The sequence below is a fragment of the Littorina saxatilis genome, linkage group LG11 (assembly GCF_037325665.1).
Source record: "Littorina saxatilis isolate snail1 linkage group LG11, US_GU_Lsax_2.0, whole genome shotgun sequence".
Classification (NCBI taxonomy): Eukaryota; Metazoa; Mollusca; class Gastropoda; order Littorinimorpha; family Littorinidae; genus Littorina; species Littorina saxatilis.
In genome coordinates, this window is record NC_090255.1 from 36,498,665 (window position 1) to 36,514,044 (window position 15,380).

General features: G+C 39.9%; 1 protein-coding gene across 3 annotated transcripts in view; it reads right to left on the minus strand.

Moving 5' to 3' along the window:
• Positions 1-15,380, minus strand: part of LOC138980403 (sorting nexin-17-like) — a 25,177-nt gene continuing 9,797 nt past the window's right edge. The window contains exons 11-16 of one of the 3 annotated variants that reach the window (XM_070353270.1): positions 12,581-12,643; positions 10,080-10,196; positions 7,658-7,735; positions 6,970-7,038; positions 5,349-5,408; positions 1-3,451 (exon numbers count right to left, since the gene is read on the minus strand). In XM_070353270.1, coding sequence (XP_070209371.1) covers positions 3,368-3,451; positions 5,349-5,408; positions 6,970-7,038; positions 7,658-7,735; positions 10,080-10,196; positions 12,581-12,643 — 471 coding nt within the window. In that variant the 3' untranslated portion in view covers positions 1-3,367. Of the gene's footprint in view, positions 3,452-5,318; positions 5,409-6,969; positions 7,039-7,657; positions 7,736-10,079; positions 10,197-12,580; positions 12,644-15,380 lie in introns of all 3 variants that reach the window. The other 2 variants (XM_070353269.1, XM_070353272.1) reach the window with 2 other exon arrangements.

Genomic DNA, 15,380 nt, shown 5'->3' on the forward strand with positions numbered 1-15,380 from the left:
GATGTTAAAAAAAAAGTTACCCTTTCTTGTCCATAGAATATTGCACTAATTTAAAGCAACACTGTATATTTTGGGTTACATAATCAAGAATATTTTACAATGCTATTCGGAACGTTGGTTCTGGAGAATTTAGATTTTACTCAGGGATGAATAAAAAAAATAAGTGGCCATAATTCTGTTTGAAATATCACTAGGAGTAGCACAATACCTGAAATATGGAACAAAATCTTCACTGATGGAAAAAATCAGTTAACCCAAGCTCGCCCATCCCCCAAACACATAAACAACAAGAGAAACCGACAAAACTAAATATGACTACCATCAATATGAAAAACCACACATATTGTATGTACACCGTTTAAGTCCCAAACAAGGAGGATGAAAGTCGCTTGTTCATTTCAATGCTTGTTATTCTCTCAGGTGCCAGGAGAAAAGGTTCCGTACAACTCTCGCTTACTCTATTACACATGTCGTATGCATTAAGAGCGATTACTTCCCTTTGGTTATTTGATAAGGAAAGGAAGTCGCACACAAAAAAAGAGGCAAAACAAAAACAAAAGACTTCTTTTTCAGCCAACTTCACATCATCGCAACAGCAAATATTTCATTGAACTCTATCTGAATAATCATATATAACCACGCGAGACAGAGCGCAAGAAACAAAGGGAAGTAAGTGCTCTCAAGATTCACAGCTTACTTCCCTTTGATTCTAGATCACTTCATCTCAATGTTAGCATTTATTATCAGTACACAGGGCATATTATGTCCATTGAGAAGAGCATACACATGTGATTGGCACTAAGTCTTGGACTTTCAATATTTTTATCTTTGGTTAGCACCTTCCTTGTTTTCTTCAAAGACAACCACACCACACCAGCAGAAGCTAAATCATCCTTTCGTTGTTTGACAATCTTCAAAATCACAACAGTCCCCTGTTTCTTACAGGCGAGAATAGGCGAGATTGGCGAGTGGGGCGAGGAAGTACCGTTTCTTGGGAACATCTCGCCGCGAGTGACGGTAGCCGACGCTAGGTAGCTTTGGGCTTGGCGAGAAAACATGGCGGCCACGCAGCTGCCCATCCGATTGGCTGTCCATGGTTTTTTACAGACCAGTGCAGACGACCTTTTCGGAATCAACCAATGGTGTTTAATTCTTGCGTAGCTAGCCATTAAACCGTTTCATAGACAATCTCGCTTCCTAGCTTCGCGAGCGGCTAGCCGAAAGAATATCTCGCCTGAAAGAAACACGAGACAGGTGTCTGGGATAAGAGCATACTTCCACTTTGACACATACCAACAGTCAACAGCCAGACTGATCTGTCTGCACACTGGGATTTCTTTTGTTTTGTTTGTTGTTGTTACCGAGTTCATTGTGTAACTGACTGCGCCTATAAAGTCAATCTGACAGATCAATGCAGCACAAATCCTCACTCCACATACAACGCAGCCACACATACTGCAGATTTTGGTATTGTGTTCTAGTCGAAAGATTATCGCTTTCATCTCAGTTGGAAGCCTCAGGACAGATCTGTGGGTGACTGCATGTATATAAATACTGTTCATTTACACAGGAAGGATCTATTTTTCTCTGTAAAAACCATGTTTTCCCCAGCATACAAATCGTACATACTTCCTTTGTTCCAACGTACCATGAACAACAAATACTGGCTTCCCAATGTCCAAACAAAACAATATAAAAAGGGATAATCTATAACAATGCCAGTAACATTCAAAAGTATTAAAATATGTTAAATAAATGCCAAACATTCTTGCAACCGGGTTTTTCTGGCACCAGCATGCTGGCAAATCAACATCAAAGACTAAAAGCCACTCCATTTTCTGTATCACAGAACGTTCCCTCTCTCCCCTTGTCTCTTTTTCAACCAAGCAGAATAAATGCTTTTTTTCTTTCTTCTGTAAACACAGCACTTTCCTTTCGTTCTGAAAATCACATATATCTGTGGCTGAAATGAACTCTTGTATATCTGCATCTTCTGTCACAAATGATGGCACAAGTTAAATTCCACTGTGTAGATAAATCCAAAAACAAAGATTAATCCACTGTATGAGTTAAGCCTTTGAGGTGAAATTTTGTAACTGTTTCCAAATTCAATATTCGCAGATGATATCACAGCACAACAGTATGTTTAACCTTTAACTTTTGATTCTCATAAAAACAGCGTTTTTAGTTTGCACCAACAAACCTCATCACAAGAAAGAAGCGTATGGTCACTGAAAACTTCAGTGCAGTGACATATCTAGTTTTTCTCTCAACAGAACAAGTCTGCTTCTATGCCACACACCAATTTTCCTTCTCTTGCGACTGAATTTAAAATGTCTTAGAGACCATCCCAGATATGGGGGAACAAAGCTGGGACAACACTATTAATAAAATAAGCATGACAAAGCTAGAGTCCTCCAAATTTCTGAAATACATTTGGTTGCATAGTTTGTGACACGGCATCTGCAATTCAGTTTCTAACCTTGGAATCGATGTTGCGCATCCTCAAAATGACTGCATTGCATTCCTAATCAGCCCCGTACAGCTTGGTATATGGTAAAAACCTATATATTGTACAGACTAAGATTGACCAAGGGCCGGGACCATTTTTTTCTTGAAAATGCAAAGCTGGTGTGACTTCTTTTTTCGAGAGAGCCTTCCTTGAAACGAATGTTACCTTCTTCTTCTTCTTCTTGTCGTTCGCCTAGGTTACACTTGGAGTCCAGCTCTGGTTATGAAGCTGGTGGTCTTATGTAGAGCCTCCACAGGTCCATGCAGCTTCTCATGGAGGGTCGCCGGCGACGAATGTTACCAACGACAAGACAAATTTCCCCTAAATGTTTCTTTAGAAATCGTGTGAAAATAAAATTTGATCCTGTGCTGTCGTTGCAAATTACATTTATTCCGCAGCTTCAAATAACTTTTTTTTAAGCCCAGTCACAATGGCTTTTGCATCTTGCAAGTAAAAAATGCACATACTGGGTTCCCATGTGCCACATTTCAGTGCCATTTCGACTTCAAATTTCAAGATTAATGTTCAACTCTTAATAAATAATTATTAGCTTTACTTATGAACAAAAGTCATTTTCAAATACATAAATATACTATTGCACATATCACATTAACCTTGACATGCATGGGAAAAAGGTTTCATCGATAGCCAGAATGTAGGGGCACCACATGAAATTTTAAGTGTTCCCCAGTATTTGGGATGGTCTCCAAACATATCATTACGATAAAATTGTCTTATCATACCGACATACAATCAAACTGTCATAATAAACTGGTACAAAGGTTCTCTTCCTTCCATCTTTAGTAACACTCTGCATTCTCTCTGTAACCCTGTTGTTCACATGACGAGGAATCCTCACAAGTCATCATCGCCAATTCCTTCAAAAGCGTCGTTCTCTGTCACCCCGTTTTCTCCTTTTCCGTTCATTTTGGATTTTTCCTGCCAAACAGAACAAGGCATGGGGTAAATACAGGCGTACATGGATATTGTTTTATGTGTCTCTGTGGTCATTTATCACACCTAACTTGACTGAAGAGGAAATGAATCATTAGGTATAGTCAATCCTGTCTTTAATGGCCACCTGAGGTACCGTACCGACCAAAAAGTGGTCGTTAGAGACAGGTGCTTGCTTTGAAAAGGTGAATTGTATAGAACAAAACTTCTTATTGGATTCTTAGGGGTTGTATAGTTGTGGGCAGGTGGTCGCTTTCAAGACGTGGTCGCAAGAGCAGGCTGGACTGTACATGGAAACTTAACAACTAGATCACGCAATGGTGTTGCTCACCAGAACGTGATAAGCTGTATAGCTGGTACAAGAAAAATAACTCTTTGAAATAAACGCCTGTACAACATTATTATTTCTGCAAGAGCACAATGACTGAAAAACTAAATTCAACCTGCATAACACTAACGTCTCATACAGTCAACCAGAAATAAATATAAAAATAATGATATATTGACTTCAGAGAAGAATTGTGTGACACCGACAGTACAATATTACTTAACTTACATCTCTGCTAAGAAATAATCCATCTAAACTAGAGTAATATAGGCACACATGTAGGTAAATATAATTTCCCTTGAACAACAAACCTTGGACCTCGATGACAATAACCTAGTAGCCTGTACACTAATCGCCATTAATGTCCATAAAACTGTTGATTAGTAAAAAGAAAGTAAGCAAATTAATTATGTTCACCTGCAAACGTAGCCGCAGAGCTTCAAATATCACTGTTACATGTAACAGTTAGTTCCCACCAAGATGTTAAAGTTAAAAAACGTTAGTAATAAACAGGTAAGTTTTGAAGTCATTCTGAAACATTCTGCTTTATAAAACTAAGGTTAGTTTATGAAGTGCAGTATTGTTCTTTTCAACTCCATATACTTTAAATGATTTCATGCATCACAATACTGCAGCATACTGTAAGTAAATGTACTTAAATTCTAATGTTAAACCAGTCTAGTGTTGACAACAAAAGCCAGAACTTGAAGGAAACACTGTGAAACTGCAAGCAAAACTATAAAAGCAACAGCAAAACACAAATTCAAAATGTTAAAGACAGAAGCTGAAATTTAGAAAAATAACAGCTGCATTGGTGAGCAAACTTTAAAAGTATGAACTGATGCAAGCTAGGGTCCCACTTCATGCAAGTTTTGTATAAATAATGTCTTCTTGACAATCCTCAGCATTCTATTTATAACAAGTGTGTTTTACCCCCCTCCCCCTTTTAAGACTGCCCCAATTTAAGACTCCAATTTCTCAGATTTTCTGCTAAAAACCGCTGTAAATTTACCCCCATTTTAAGACTCCCTCCTTTTTAAGACCTGATCTCCCCCGAAATCGGCGTATGCTGCCTGAATGGCGGGTAAAACCGGTCATACACGTAAAAATCCACTCGTGCTAAAAACATGAGTGAACGTGGGAGTCTAAGCCCATGAATGAAGAAGAAGAAGACGAAGAAGAACAAGAAAAGGTGCTGAATATAAAAACCAAAACAAAACCAAAGTACAATGTACAGAGGGGAAAAAGTCCAACAAAAAAAACAGGACTGATCAGTCAGAATAAAAAAGGTTAAAAATTAACACAAATCATAGTGCAAAACAGAAGAAAAACAGAACACATACAAATCTGAGCTTCTCTGAACTAAACGTTGAGTCAGCAGTCACGTGCTTTTATACGTTCTAAAGTTACAGAGATGTAGTGAAGAAATAAAGTTGTTAATGTTTGCAGGCAAACAAACCGCAACCAGTTAAAACAAAATGAAACAAGTCCAAAATGAAGAAAACTGAAAAAGGGGACACAAACACCAAAGTTATTTCGTCGACTGCACTTTACCACTGCCACACTGACTCGGTCTGTCGTCTCCACTGGTGACTGTGAGCGTGGACTCTGGTTCTGAATTAGCATTTACAGGGATAGGAAAAAGAAATGAACAAATCTAAGATACTGTAGATTTACAAACAAACCATGACGTTGATAAACAATGTAAAATAATTACATTGAAAGAACCCAAATACTCAGGTTCTGAATTCATATTTACAGGGACCGGAAAAAGAAATTTAAACAAGAAGAGCAAACGCTCGATCGAGTCACTTTCGCAGTTCTGAATATTATATGAGGCATCAGATGGACAGGAAGAAATTGCTATTCACAACACAATGAGTCACGTTCACATAAAATTTGAGCCCGGTCACTTTTATAGTTTCCGAAAAAAGCCCAACGTTAAGTTGTGTGTTGCCGAACAGAAAAGGCTAGTTATCTCCCTTGTTTTTCTGATAACGTTCGTAAAAGGCTACAGATGTAAATACTTTGATGTAAAGAATAATCCTACAAAGTTTCAATCACATCCGATGAACTTTGTCAAAGATATAAAATGTCTAATTTTTCCTTTGACGCTGACCTGTGACCTTGAAAAAGGTCAAAGGTCAACGAAACCATCGTTAAAGTGTAGAGGTCATTGGAGGTCACGACTAAACAAAATATGAGCCCGATCGCTTTGATAGTTTCCGAGAAAAGTCCAACGTTAAGGTGGTGTCTACGGACAGCCGGCCGGCCGGCCGGACAGACTAACACTGACCGATTACATAGAGTCACTTTTTCTCAAGTGACTCAAAAATCCAAGACACTGAAGAAAATTACACACAGACCACAAAATTGATGAACAAGTTTAAACATATATTGGATAGAACCAAGAGACTCAGGTTCTGAATTTGCATTTCCAAGAAAAAGGAAATGTACAAAACTAAGACACAGTAGGTTTATTGAGACACAAAACGAGAACAAACACACATTATATACAAACTCATTATATTTAGGTTCTGAATTCACATTTACAGGGATCGGAAAAAGAAATATACCCATCCAAGACACTTTAGATTTGTACACAAACCATGAACAAACACACAAAACAGACTCAAGACAATGCACATTTATACACAGAACACAAACATAAAGAAAACAAACCAAGGAAAAGAAGACAGGACTAGACACAAGAAAACACAAACACAGGATAACAAAAAACGTGACTGATCGAACAATACAAAACCAAACTCTCGGAATAAAAAGCAGAAATTCATAAGTAAACAGGAGGGGATAGAAAAATGGAGCAGAGTTGAGATTAGGGTCACGGGGAAAATAGACAAGAATATGAACAGTAACATCTAATCACATAGAAAACGGTACTTTCAATGTACAATGTACCCAAACTGTATCATGAACCTTGTGTGTGTGTGTGTGTACGTGTGCATGTGTGTGTGTGTGTGTGTGTGTGTGTGTGTGTGTGTGTGTCTGTGTCTGTGTGTGTGTGTGTGTGCTTGTGTGCATGCTTTTGTGTGTGCGCATGCATGTGTGTGTGTGTGTGTGTGTGTGTGTGTGTGTGTGTGTGTGTGTGTGTGTGTGTGTGTGTGTGTGTGTGTGTGTGAATGTTTAAATGTGGGTATACAGCTTCGCAACTTACACCAGAGGGGTCAATAGGCGACAGTGGTTTGCCTCCTTTCTGCGATTTTTGCTGCAGTCGATCCTGCGGCTGGAAAATCAATCCATCAATCAATCAATATATCAATCAATCAATCAATCCAAATAGGTGATACAATAAATTGATCAGAAAAGTAAGTAAAATGTTGATTTAGATTAAATAAATGTACATAAGCTTACAACAAATGAACAAATAATATTTTTACATTTTACTTTGAATTATAATCAACTCAAGAAAAAAAATCTGAAATGATTAAATAAATAAAAATCTTACAAAATCAATAGGAGAAAAGCTGGTAAACAAAGCAACAAATTAAATAGATAAATGCATCCACCAGACTTTGATTTCTGCGCAACTCATCAGAGATCCAAAGCAATACATATAAATTACAGTGGAACCCCCTTTTTACGACCTCAAAACATCTGAGAAAATCAGGTCTTAAAAAGGAGGGAGTCTTAAAATGGAGGTAAATTTACAGAGATTATGAACAGAAAGTCTGCAAAAACAAGGTCTTAAAAATGAGGGAGTCTTAAAATGGAGGTAAATTTACAGAGATTATGAACAGAAAATCTGAAAAAAAGGTCTTAAAAAGGAGGGAGTCTTACATTGGGGGGTCTTAAAAGAGGCTCCTGTATCAGCCAAGACAAACATAAGGGTAACATTCACTTACCCTCTTAAACCTTTTGCCCTGTTTCTTCATGATGAGTTCATCCACCATACTTTGCAAACACATGCTCATCAGCATTGCCTGAAAAAAACCACACAGGTAAAATCATCAGGAGTATTCTTAAACAAACTTGGTGTATTTTCAGAAAAATTAGCGTACTCCACGCAGCATTTGAACATTCGTGATTCAAACATGCTTCACACGCATCCGTCGCATCGTTAATTAAGCAACCAATACATTTAAAACAAATGCTTCTTTCAATGTTTTCTGACAAAAACTGTAATCATGTGTCAAAACACTGGTTCGGTTTCGGGATGCGCTTGTGAAGAAAAGTAGTCTAGGAATTTTTCTCGTCATATTTTTTTCCACTGACCGTACTGGTCGTATTCTAGACAATCATGCGTACAAAATACGGCAAAATCGTATGGGTTTCCAGGTCTGCATCATGTACACTGCTGTCCAGTGGTATCTGATTCTCATTTTACCCGTACTCAAAACTAAGGAATGTTTAAAGTTCTTGTCAAAGGCTTGTGCTGGGGCGGGGATGTAGCTCAATCGGTAGCGCGCTGGATTTGTATCCAGTTGGCCGCTGTCAGCGTGAGTTCGTCCCCACGTTCGGCGAGAGATTTATTTCTGAGTCAACTTTGTGTGCAGACTCTCCTCGGTGTCCGAACACCCCCCGTGTGTACACGCAAGCACAAGACCAAGTGCGCAACGAAAAAGATCCTGTAATCCATGTCAGAGTTCGGTGGGTTATAGAAACACAAAAATACCCAGCATGCTTCCTCCGAAAGCGGCGTATGGCTGCCTAAATGGCGGGGTAAAAACGGTCATACACGTAAAATTCCACTCGTGCAAAAAACACGTAGTCAGAGTTGCCAACTGATACGGATTTCCCGTATCGGATACGGATTTTTCGTGATTTTCGAGTGATACGGCGTATGACGGGGATTGATACGGAAAAACTTCATTGATACGGGAAATTTCAAAAATGACATTTGTAAAAAAAAAAGGGGGGAGAAATATTCCGATTGGACGAAAGCGTGAGATCGGTTTCCGATCACGGTTCCGTTCATGTTTTGCTGTTCTTGAATGAGCTTCAATATCCTCCCGGCCTCCGAGTCCGAGTCCATGTCCGATGCTGATATCTTCGCGGCACTTGGTGCAAAACGCGAAATGTATGCCGCGTCTTGTCGATTCGGAGATGAAGTCATACTCTTGTTTGTAACTCTTTTCAAATTTTACAAGAACTTTCGGGCGCTGGACCGTTGTTTTCTTCATTTTGTGGTCGTCTGCTGCTGCTTCTTCTTCTGCTTCTCATCCACATTCGACTGAAGCGCATGCGCTAGCCACAAATCTCGCCTATTCTCGTTTAGTTTCGATTTTGATCACAGCGTTTGTGTGACGAAGCCTCGCGCTAAACGAGATTTCAGAAGTGAAACTACGCCGAGTACAGGCGCTTGAAAATACACTCCAGTCATTATATAACTATACTCGAAAAATGTTTAATCGGGAAACTTTTGCACTATTCGGGAAAATCCGGGACTGGACATAAAATCAGGAATGTGAAGAATGGATTTTGCCTGTGTTCATTATAGTTTATAGATAAATCATGAAATGATAATAAGAAAGCATATTCAATACACATCACTTTTTCATACAATTCAAATCAATACTGATTTTAGTTCATTATCAGAACAGAAGCACTGAAATCAGTATTGATTGGCATTTTATGATGAAATTGATTGATCTTTATACCATGCACCTCACTACCATAAACACAACTTTCAAATTCTGCCTTACGCGGTAATACCGCGGTGCCGCGCGCTATGTACAGTTTTTTGGCCTGATGATACAGTTTTTTGGTAATGTGATACAGGAAAACATTGATAGGGGTTGACATGTATGCGTAGTGTACGTGGGAGTTTCAGCCCACGAACGCAGAAGAAGAAGAAGAAGAAAGGCTTGTGCCATCCACCACAAATCTGGTCAGGCTTTTACAAGCGATAAGAGCAATCTTTCCAGCAATGAACGGGCAGACCTGTTGTAACTTGTACCACAAATCTGGTCAGGCTTTTACAAGCGATAAGAGCAATCTTTCCAGCAATGAACGGGCAGACCTGTTGTAACTTGTACCACAAATTCATGGAAGAGCACTGGACTTGTGATCCTAGGTTCACAGGTTTGAATCTCGGCCGGGACTGACCAAGTTATGGTATCCATGCCCCACCCCCATGTCACCACTGCATAAAGATGTTGGTCATAATTCTGCCAGAAGTGCAGGCAGCTGATTTCACCTAAACACTCGCACACCTGGCTAGCATGATGCTAGCTTTTCACCGGAAGGAAGAGATCTGAATTTCCAAGCAATGGGATAATAAAGTGATCAAATAAAATAAAATAAAAAAACCTGAAAACAACTGACCTGTTCACTGACGATGGCGATCCAGCGCAGTGTGTCTTTGGACATGAGGTACTCAAAGGACAGTTCGAGCTGCGCTGACCCTGACTTGGTATACCCTGACTCGCCTTCTTTGGGATACTGAAAACAACAACTACAGTTTGACGCATGAACATCTACACCACAGACTTCTATCTATATATATCTTACTAGATGAATACCCGCTTCTGTCTGTCTGTCTGTCTGTCTGTTCGCCATGCACGGCCAAAGTTCTCGATGCATCTGCTTCAAATTTGGTGGGCATATTCAGCTGGACCCCGGACACAATCTGGTCGATGAACATCTACGCCACAGACTTCTATATATATATATATATCTTACTAGATGAATACCCGCTTCGCCGGGTACCCGGCTTCGCCGGTAAGAAGTAGAGCCGCCAGGTACCCGGCTTCGCGATTGACGCCACACGGAGGAAGGGAGATAAACACGCAAAACACTGGAGAAGATAAGGAAGAGTTACTAAGAATGGATGTACAGAAAAAGCAAAATCGGTTCAGCGCTGCGCGCTGAGAGCACGTGTTGAAAATGTTCATCGACCAGATTGTGTCCGGGGTCTACCTGAATATGCCCACCAAATTTGAAGCAGATCCATCGAGAACTTTGGCCGTGCATGGCGAACAGACAGACAGACAGACAGACAGACACACACAAGCCGTATATAGATATAGATATCTATATATACGGCTTGTCTGTCTGTCTGTCTGTCTGTTCGCCATGCACGGCCAAAGTTCTCGATGCATCTGCTTCAAATTTGGTGGGCATATTCAGCTGGACCCTTCTACTTGAAACCTGCCGAGTTTTCAATGTTGGTTCAGATCTAAGTATATCAATTCGTGTACAAAATCCCTCCCATCTTCAAAATATTGCCACTAATACTACCCCTCCCATCGTAAATATTCATTGCAACATTAATAGTCAGGAGCTTTGCCGGTGTTTCTGTGTCTGTCTTAAAACAGATCAAATCACTTTCAACACTGTGCTCTTTTCTCTTTCAGCAACAACATGGCTTACCAACCACCACCACATTGTACTCTCTTGCGAGTCGTTCAAACTGGTCGATGAACATTTTCAACATGGGCTCTAAGCCGGCGAACCGCCACGCTGCATACTCTGTCTCGCGATCCACTCGGCAAAGCCGGGTATTCATCTAGTAATATAAATATACCTCAGGCATGGGAATTGAAAAAAGTAAAAAAGGCTGAAAATTTTTAAGTAATATCAAAGTCGACGGCACGATGCGCCTAGCCTCACTAGGGGGGTCCGGAGGCCTGCCCCCCCCCCCCCCGGAAAAATTTCATGCCCCCCCCCCCCCCCCCCCGAAAATGTTTCTCCAAAGAACCCAAATTATGCAATTTGATGTCATGAGAGCTCCAAGTTTGCCATTAAATTCAGTTTTCAGAACCATTTTTGCCTCCCCCAATTTTTTTTTGGGCGGACACTTTTGCTTACAAAAATATGTCGGCGGAAATTTGCCTTTCGGCGGACAATTCCCATGCCTGATACCTTGACTTGCCATTTTTAGGATACTGAAAATCATCTCTAAAATATAATGCATGAAAATCTACACATCCTACACACTTTACAACATGATGGCTACCCTGACTCTCTTTTTGGGGAATACTAAAATTCATCACTGCAGTATAACGCATGAACATCTGCTTGTCATCCCTTCGGGGTCCTGATTTGGCCTATTATGGTCCGCTGGACCCGAAAAGTAACAGCTAACTAACTAACTTGTCATCCCTTCAAAACAAATCTGCAAGGTCTGACATGACGATATGTTTATATACATCAAAGGTAGTATACAAAATACACAAACTAAAAAAAAGATAGGGAGTTAATTACACCAGTATTTGATCATTTCTTTTAAACCTGCAATCTTCAAATCACAAGAATGCCCTCCGGTGCTTTGAAAAAATTGAAAGTCCCCAATCAGCGCAAAAATCTCATGCCTGTTAATACTAGATACAGCAAAGGTGATTTCAGCTGTCACATTTGTGACCCGTTCTCACAAACGGGGGCCAAAGTCGCAGCGAGCCATTCCGAGCTATCGGCTGGGAAAGGCAGTGAGGGCCTACTTGGGTGATTTTCATTTTTTTGCATTTCTGACCTCTTTATACCCTAATCTTTCATATTCCGAAATATTTTGTTGAGTTTTATTATTTAAATGTGTTAATTATGTCTTCAAAGACACAAATTCGCTCACAACACTATAATTAGGGAAGGAAAAAATCGCGATTTTCTCAAAATGGCGTCCTTGAACATGGTCCGGTTGTAACTTACTTAACTTCCGCAATTTTTTTCACACAAACTTCTTTTTGGTATCAAATTAAAGCTTATTAAATGCAGTTTCCAGTGATATGCATATCTCCAAATATCCAAATTCCGACTTAGGCCCCCTTTTGTGAGAACGGGTCACATTTTGTCTGACATTAATATGTACAAGAATGCCTTGTGATACTCACAACTGTGGTGATTCGCCAGCACCTCATTCTGGTGATTTTGAAAATGCCCTCTTTCACTTGATCCTGCAACAACAACAAAATAAAATCAAAATAAAATCAAAATTATTTTAAATGTTTTGCTTACAGGACAGGTTACTAAGCATTAAAATCCTTGGAAACAATGCACGTCAGGCAGGGAACACTAAAAGGCAACCCAAACAGCCTGGCAGAGTTATACTGTTGAGAAAAAAGTGGAGGACGGGTCAAGAAAACTTAAATGATCTCTAAAAATGTGTAAAAAAATCAAGGTCTAATAAAGTACAGCAGTACCTGCGATGTGTGGACCCTCCCATGAGAGGAGTGACCTCCCTTAAAAGGACACTTTCTCTTGTTATATTTAGTCAAGTTTTGACTAAATATTTTAACATCGAGGGGGAATCGAAACGAGGGTCGTGGTGTATGTGCGTGTGTGTGTGTGTGTGTGTCTGTGTGTCTGTGTGTGTGTAGAGCGATTCAGACTAAACTACTGGACCGATCTTTATGAAATTTGACATGAGAGTTCCTGGGTATGAAATCCCCGAACGTTTTTTTCATTTTTTTGATAAATGTCTTTGATGACGTCATATCCGGCTTTTCGTGAAAGTTGAGGCGGCACTGTCACGCCCTCATTTTTCAACCAAATTGGTTGAAATTTTGGTCAAGTAATCTTCGACGAAGCCCGGACTTCGGTATTGCATTTCAGCTTGGTGGCTTAAAAATTAATTAATGACTTTGGTCATTAAAAATCTGAAAATTGTAAAAAAAAATTAAAATTTATAAAACGATCCAAATTTACATTTATCTTATTCTCCATCATTTGCTGATTCCAAAAACATATAAATATGTTATATTCGGATTAAAAACAAGCTCTGAAAATTAAATATATAAAAATTATTATCAAAATTAAATTGTCGAAATCAATTTAAAAACACTTTCATCTTAATCCTTGTCGGTTCCTGATTCCAAAAACATATAGATATGATATGTTTGGATTAAAAACACGCTCAGAAAGTTAAAACAAAGAGAGGTACAGAAAAGCGTGCTATCCTTCTTAGCGCAACTACTACCCCGCTCTTCTTGTCAATTTCACTGCCTTTGCCATGAGCGGTGGACTGACGATGCTACGAGTATACGGTCTTGCTGAAAAATGGCATTGCGTTCAGTTTCATTCTGTGAGTTCGACAGCTACTTGACTAAATATTTTATTTTCGCCTTACGCGACTTGTTCCTTTTTGTATTATCTCTACCAAAGTATACCTGTCATGAAAGGCCACCTGCAATGTAAGGACACTTTTGGCTGGTCCCAAGGGTGTCCTTTCATCACAGGTAACACTGTACTTGAAACTTGCTGTTTTTTTGAATTCACAAAAAGACAATGAGTGTTGCTGTAGAAACATTTTTGGCAGACAATTTTCTTGGGCCATGCTAAACATGAGGAAGGATTGAGATCTAGTTTCGGTAGAAAATGGGGTATGTGGTTTTCAAAGTCCTATGTAATCAGCGCAAAACATACCAGGGCAACTTCTTCTTCTTCTTCTTCTTCAGCGTTTCAGAATTGTCTGGTTACGTGTGAGCTCGTTTGCCCATTTGGGTTCCCCACACTGTACTCTGAGAGCATAGTCAGCTTCACTCCGCTTTCGTTGAGTAGGCATGCTGGGTATTTTCGTGTTTTCATAACCCACCGAACTCTGACATGGATTACAGGATCTTTTCCGTGCGCACTTGGTCTTGTGCTTGCGTGTACAAACGAAGGGGGTTAAGTCACCAGCAGGTCTGCACATAAGTTGACCTGGGAGATCGGAAAAATCTCCACTCTTAACCCACCAGGCGGCAGCGACCGGGATTCGAACTCACGACCTCCCGATTAGGAGGCCGACGTCTTACCACCATGCCACTGCGCCCTTCGACCGCTCATGCAATCTTGTAGACCAGTTCAGCTGTGACTGATCTGTGTAAAATGTCATATTTTGGTCAAATAATATGAGCAATATCAGTAAAGTGGTTCAAATGCAAAGGCCGACGTCTTACCACCACGCCCGTCACCAGGGCAACAATTTGTAATGCAAGTGCTATAACAGAATCCTGGCCATGAACAGTGCTTACCAGTTTGTGTTTAAAAGCTGACACACTGACTGACTGCACTGCAGCAACATGCCTTTTTGACAAAAACTTATTCATTTTCTTGACCGTTCTTTCACTTTTTTGAAGGGTATATTTGCAAACATCATCTATTTGCTCTGGTGTGTTTAACTTTCTAGCTACTGCTATTATTTATGCTAAGGTAAGGTATTAATAAATTAGTCCTGTGAGCTTAATCCCTCATGGAAATTTGAGTTATAATCTTCCTACTGGGGAAAGTAAGCTGCCATACAGCACAACGCTACCTACATATTTTCCTTTTCCCTGCATAAACTTGTGTTTGTGTTTTCCAAGCCCTGAATAATTTGTTGTGAACTTGTGATCTTTATCATGGGCATGCATGCACACGGGGGTTTTAAACACCAAGAAGAGTCTGCACAAAGTTTACGCTGGGAATTAAAAATCTCTGACCTAAAGCCTCAAATTAACTGGGCGAAGTCGACTACACGAAGTATACTTTGCGAATCTGGCCACACGGAGCTTTAGTACCTAGATTTTGGTACAATGGCTGCATGAAGTTGACTTTGGGAAGCTGGCCACACGGAGCTTTAGTACCTAGATTTTGGTACAATGACTGCATGAAGTTGACTTTGGGAAGTCAACTTTGGCTGAATTAAGGATCGTCTTAACCTGAGGTTGAAAG